This window comes from Gavialis gangeticus, unplaced genomic scaffold (assembly GCF_001723915.1).
Source record: "Gavialis gangeticus isolate Ggan-Ray unplaced genomic scaffold, GavGan_comp1, whole genome shotgun sequence".
Lineage (NCBI taxonomy): Eukaryota > Metazoa > Chordata > Crocodylia > Gavialidae > Gavialis > Gavialis gangeticus.
Genome location: NW_017728993.1, coordinates 41,068,320 through 41,074,883, shown reverse-complemented (window position 1 = coordinate 41,074,883; position 6,564 = coordinate 41,068,320). Strand labels below are relative to the sequence as shown.

Sequence of the window (6,564 nt, the reverse complement as noted above, 5' to 3'; positions counted from 1 at the left end):
GTGGGTGTGTGCAGGGTGGGGATGTGTAGCAGTAAACGGGGCTCCCCTCAAGGTGCGGGGTGTATGTGGGGAGGAGTGTGGGGTTAATGCAGGGAAGGGTGTGGGTGGGTGCGGTGTTGGGGGTATGATTGTGTGGGGGGAGGGTGTGGTTATGAAGTTTGCAGGGGAGGGTATGGTGGGGTGCACATGGGAGCCCCCCTCCCCCGAGCTGGTCAGCACCCACCCCACAACAGCATGGAGCCTGCATGCCCTGCGGTATGTCCCTGCCGCCACCAGCAGTGCGCAGCACCAGCCCCACCCCCACGCCTGCTCCGGACTTGGCCCTGCCAGAGCAGATCAGCCAGAACCCACACAGCCCCGATCTGACCTGCCCCGTGCCTGCTCTACACTGTCCACCCATGGCGTATCCTGCTGCCCCCTAAGCACAAGGTAAGACTGGGGCAGCTCCACAGCTGGACTGCCTTTCTAGGCAGCCCAGGTGGCAGCAGCTCTTTCTGGCCACCACTGCCACTGGCTCCAGCCCCACAGTGCTGCACAGCTGTGACTGCGTGTCCTGTGTCTGCTTCAGGCTCACCTGCCCAGGCTCAGCAGTGGTGGTGCGGGACAGAAGCTGTGTCTCAGCGTGAGAGAAAAGCATCTCCTCCCCTTCACTGCCTCACAGCATTTCCTGCTGTAGCCATCTGGAGCCCATGCTGTGCTGCCCTGCATCTTTTCTGTCATCACAGCCACCTCCGGGCTACCTAACGGTGGCAGTGCAAAGAAGGTGGAGGGCAGCACAGCACAGACTCCAGGAGGTTGCAGCAGGAATGGCCAGCAGTCGGAGTGGGAGGAGGAGGGACCACTTTTCCCCCACGATGAGCAACAGCTTCTGTCCCGCATTGCTGCTGTTGAGCCTGGGCAGGTGTGGAGCACATGGGGTCAGGGCTGTGCAGTGCAGGTCCCCACCAGTACCGTGGGGCTGTGGCTAGTGGTGGCAGCAGCTGGAAGAAGCCGTTGCCACCTGGGCTACTTAGAAAGGCAGTCCAGCTGTGGACCTGCCCCAGCCCCACTGCATGCCCAGGGGGTGGCAGGACATACTACAGGCAGGCAGTGCCTGAGCCGGGTGGGACCAAAGGACTTGCTGCGGGCTGGACAAAGGCCTGCCACAGGCCAGATCCACCCCACGGGTCATATTTTGCCCACTCCTGATGTAGCTGTTACCCATAAAGACATTTTTATTTCCTGTTATCCTCTTGGTCTTGTTTTCTTTATTAAATATCAGTGGGGGGGTTTTCCATCATCAACAGAAGACTTTTTGTTGGTCTGTCCATTTATTTATTATATTCTCCTTTCTAGGAGCAGCTACCAGAGCTTTACGTGCACTTTCAGTCCCAGAGTTTCCATACTTCAATGTATGCTTCATCATGGTTTTTAACAATCTTTCTCACAACTTTTCCACTTCCAATTGCAACAAGAATATTTGATATTTTTATGTCTGAGGTAAGTAAATGTCTACGGTTAACTTGCTACTACAACTGTTGCTGCCGAGTGCTGTCATTTGGGTGGTGGTATACATTCTGTTTCGCTAGATGAGTTTCAAACATGCTTGTATATAGTTTAATAAATGTAACATTGAATTGTTAAGAAAACGATATATATTTAATGAAGAAAAGCAGATGTATCTTTGGTGACTGTGTACCACAAAGTGGCATATGGATGTTTGATAAAAAGCAATGAAGCACTTCATTCTGATGCATGTTCTAGATGAAATGGGCAATACCTACCATTTCACAACTGAAACACCAGACTTCTAGTGACACAAGGTCATTCAATAGGTGGAAATGCTCCTTTCAAGTAAAAGTTAAAGCACATTGAATAGAATAAAACGCAGACAGAGGCTACAGTTACTAAGTGAACCTGTATGTCCTGAGAAATGAATTCAAGGAAGTATTCTTTGAGGCTGTCAGTCTGGTGCCTATCACAAATTCAGAATTAAAACTTTGAGCTCTGTAGGTTTTGGCTTGTTGCAGATTCTTCCCGTTAGATGCCATTCCTTCCAAATTATGTACTTAAAAAAATAATTAGGTGCCAAGGCATATGGCCTCTCAGGTTATGGCTAAGAATATTTTCAAAAACAGTAAATAGGAGTCAGATATTTCCTTATAGCTACCAAAGGCTGTCTTAACCGTTACCTGCTTAGCTACTGAAATTTCAAAAATGTTAAAATACAATTAAAATGCATTTCAGGAAGCACCAATATCCTGTTTTATGTAAGAAATATTTTTGCGTAAGACTTTGATAAAGCCTGCCCAGATAAACCCTCTTAAATGAAAGAGGTCAAACTTGGCACAATTAAAAATTACCTCTTCTGAACTAGCAGTGATAGCTCCTTGGTAGTTAAGCCTCATTATATAAACAGGATGAAATGAAGGAAACACCAATTGTTCATGCAAAGATGTTCACTAGTGTTGTTAGTACTGTTCAGTATGTGCAGGGCTAACTCACTGTTGCAGTATGTAAGCTAGTTATTGCATTGTATTATTGACAATCCCTTAAATAATGGATGGAATTTATTTTTTAAACCACTTTTATTTTCAGGGTTTAGAGATAGTATTTCGAGTAGGTTTAGCAGTTCTTCAGATGAACCAAGCAGAATTATTGCAACTTGACATGGAAGGGATGTTACAGGTAAACTCAATTTACAATAATACTGTTAAACATTCATTCATTTGCAAACAATGATATATGTACTTGTCAGTGCTAGTTACTTGTAATCTTGTGCTTTGATTTGCTTTTAGCACTTTCAAAAGGTCATTCCACATCAGTTTCACAGTGGTCCAGACAAATTAATCCAGGCATCTTACCAAGTCAAATACAATGCAAAGAAGATGAAAAAGTAGGTATTGTATTTTGAAAAAAATAACTGTATTTACTGTCAAAAGTGACTGTTTTATGAATTCTTAAAGATACTTGCCCATTATTTCAGTTTGAGCTTTTCTATTTTAAACTTTCTTGTATGTATTAGTATCTAATTCACTTCAAGTGAATATAATGTATTGTTTTACAGGTACAGTGATTCTTTTGAGGTAGTAATTACTATGTTTGCTGATCATTGTAACTAAAAGTATTATATCCCATGAATAAAAATAATTCAAAACACTGCAGAAAAAAACTAAGGTAATCACAATTATATTAATGATCAAAAGCACTTTTGTAAACTTGAGAATATAAACAGGAATGTGAAAGAACCTGGTTAGGAGAAAGATTAAACTAATTAGAAGATGGGTTAAATCCTTTGATTAAATGATTGGGGTTTGGAGAACTGGTGAAAATAGTCACACAGTAATAAAGATTGTATGTTGATCAAGATAAATATGGTTTATAATCCAAACAGGCAAAACTTTGTAATACTAGCTGATGGTTGTAAAGATAATTTTGGCTTGCTGTTTAAAAGCCTATGACATCTGTCACAGCTACAGGGTTAGCTGTACCACTTTCTCCCTTTTGGGTTTCATTTGTGTGCACTCCCTTAGGTGTTTTGGTTTCCTGCCTTTTTATTTCAGAGACGAATTCTACATTTCTCCCACTCTGTCTACAGTAGTCTGAGCCCATGCTGTTTTTATCCAGCACATTTGACTGTGTCTAGATACTTGCAGTTCTTTGGAAGTCCATGGTGGTGGTCTTAAGTTCTGAGCATTGTTTATTTTAACAGTAGGAGCAAAGTTTTTAGAGAGGACTTTGAAATGGTCTATAAATTTATCTTGCTTGCAATTCTTCTGTCTCCTGGTGGTAATTTAGGAAGGCTCAGTTTCCTCAGACACCCTAGCAAGGTGTCAAGGGCCTCAGTCTTTCCCCCTCCCAGTGGCTTCCACTTCTGTCTTTACAGAAGGTTCCTTTTTATTTTTTTTAATCCTATTACGTTGTTTTTGCTATTTTGTTCTTGGGTTCTTTTGCTGTTCTGATTCCATCCTATTCTGTATTGCTGGTTGAAGAGGAAGTAAAATCGAAAACTGCTACTTTTGGAAACCTGATAACTTGTAAGTGTTTGAAAACTGGCTTATCATTAGCTTTTCTTTTTCCTACCTGTTTTTCCCAGATAGCCCTCTTTTTGAATTAGTGTAACATTTATACAGTAAATATCCCACTAACCTGGTCAACCTAGCTTATTCATAAGATATTATGGAGCAGGTACAAATCAGGATGGATATAAAGGTGTAATAATAATGTCAGATCTCTTGACAATGCTAGACAACAGGAGCATTCAGTGTCCCGGGAAACTGATTACTTAAGTTAATAATAGTGCTTGAGGGGGGCTGATCTAAAAACAGTTTAAATCAGTGAGAAATGTGTAGTAATTTAAATTGGTTTTGGTGATCTGTTTAAATACTTAAATGTTCCAGTTTACTTGAGAATTACTTTAAAAAAATTCAGGTACTTAAATTTAACGGAATAACCTACTAGTAACAGTCAAACGCAAGAAAGAATCAAAGAATGCTTATTCATTTTTCTCCTGTTGGTTATGGGTGTTCTCAACACAAGATGAGTCTTTTCCAGTGTTTCTGCTACCTTCTAATGACAATTTTCCTTTCAGGTTAGAAAAGGAATACACTACAATAAAAACTAAGGAAATGGAAGAGCAAGTTGAAATTAAAGTAAGTGTGAAGCATCAACATAAGTGTCTCTCTGAAGAGGAGATTTTTTTAGGTAATGGGATACTAGTTTAATGTGTGTCATTAATGGTTTGTATAGTAACCGTAAGTAGATTTCATGAGCTGGTAGAATTACTTTTTGTACTTGGACTGGTTTTGAACAAGAAACTTGTAAAGGAAATACCTTAGAGCATGGGTGCTCAGCTTCTGGCCATGAAGTGTCATCTGGTTTGCTTCTCTTTCCAAGAGGAGCCTTGTTGGAAGCAGCTGGAGGGGCATGGGACCAGAGAGATGAAGATTTTTTTAATGAAAAAGTTAGAGGCAAGGGAGTTGTGGCAGTGTTAATTGTCATTCCCCTGCTGCCGAATTTCCAGAACTGTAGGGAGCCCAGCATCCCAGTGTGACCCTGTGTGCTAGATTGGGTGTGTGGAACTGGGTGGCATGGGGCTGGGTCTCCATGTGCAGAGCTTGCATTGGATCTGGCTCCTGGACCGGCCGCATGGCACTCATCCAGGCTGCATGCTATAGGTTGGCCACTCCCATTCTAGAATTCTGATGATATTATAGAAAATCATGAACAGGGAAAGTATACTGCGTAATGTTGTGAAACCATTTTTTGCTGATGATTTAATGGATAGCTGTCCATAATTGATGACTGATTAATCAGGGATTCATAACGGGTGTGGCTATAGAACTGCTGTGGAAGGCTTTTGGTAATTGTAAACTTAATAATGGGGAAGAAGCTCAGTCCTTTAATTAAAAATGTTAACAAACTTGAGCCATGCAGCACCTGGCCTTGAGACCTTGCTTTCCTTGTGCATTGTGGCATAAGATCAAAGATACAAAATATCTTTGCCAAGGCTTATTATTTAGATACATTTATACTGAAATTTCTGGAATTAACTCAACTAAAAATAATTGAAGGGGAAGTTGTACTTTGAAAAGTCTATGCAAATGTTTTCCTTTACTTACTGACTACTTTCTTTGTATAATTTATCTGGTTCTATTAATGACAAATAAGGTTTTGCCACCTTCTGCTCTCTTTAACCTTATGGGCTCTTCAGCATAAAGTTTGTGCTGGACTCTGTTCCTTGTCATATTTTTTGAGCAGTTATACCCAGGCAATGAAACTCAAGGTGATACAAGTGGTAGTGAGCAAAGTCTGTCAAGCAAGACACTGACTACTGATGGTAGTAATGTCTGCTTTACAGGCTTGATAGTGTCATTAGAGAAAACCCTGAAAGCTCCATCTTATGTTTGCATGTAAATGAAGTGTGTTTCATAGGAAGATCATTGACCTGCTAAATATGGGATACTTCTGTTACAGTGCTGGTCAGGTAGGCTTGCACATCAACCTTGCTGTATCACAATTTTGCAATTCAGCAGAAGATAATCAAGAAGGTAATCAAGAACACCATGCCCCTTTCTCTGTTTCAGGGGTTTAGATAAATACTGGCTTGGATGAAAAGATCCCTAATTTGGAGATCAGTATTTAAATTATTGTTTCCTCTTAATTTGCATAATATGCACCGCACAGACTTGGTTGACTGAAGTACCGACTGCTTCTATTCCTAACCTCTTCAGGCAGGTGGAATACTTTTACAAGCTAAGGCTGAGCTGAGGGTACATGACCAATACCAAACTTGAAGGCTAGATACAGAGGTTCACAAAGCCTGAGGTAGATTTGCACTAAGTTTCATGGCTTTTTCTAAGTGTCCTAGATTAGTTCAGGAGCAAACAGAACTAGCGTTTGCTCTGGGGGTTGGGGAGGCATGCAGGCGGCCTGCGCTGGCTGAGGCCAGCAGGCTGGGGGTGCTCTCACATGCCTCCCAGCAGGTTGCCAGAGAATTCTGAGCCTGGCTGAGCAGCTGGCTACCCCTATTGGCCAGCACAGCCTCTCTTCCCAGCTCTGGGTCACCCCCTGCCCCCCGCCCCC

General features: G+C 42.1%; 1 protein-coding gene across 2 annotated transcripts in view; it reads left to right on the top strand.

Moving 5' to 3' along the window:
• Positions 1 to 6,564, top strand: part of EVI5 (ecotropic viral integration site 5) — a 221,754-nt gene that overhangs the window by 103,528 nt on the left and 111,662 nt on the right. For both annotated transcript variants that reach the window (XM_019501612.1, XM_019501611.1), the window contains exons 7-10: positions 1,336 to 1,479; positions 2,578 to 2,667; positions 2,778 to 2,875; positions 4,571 to 4,631. In XM_019501612.1, coding sequence (XP_019357157.1) covers positions 1,336 to 1,479; positions 2,578 to 2,667; positions 2,778 to 2,875; positions 4,571 to 4,631 — 393 coding nt within the window. The remainder of the gene's footprint in view (positions 1 to 1,335; positions 1,480 to 2,577; positions 2,668 to 2,777; positions 2,876 to 4,570; positions 4,632 to 6,564) is intronic.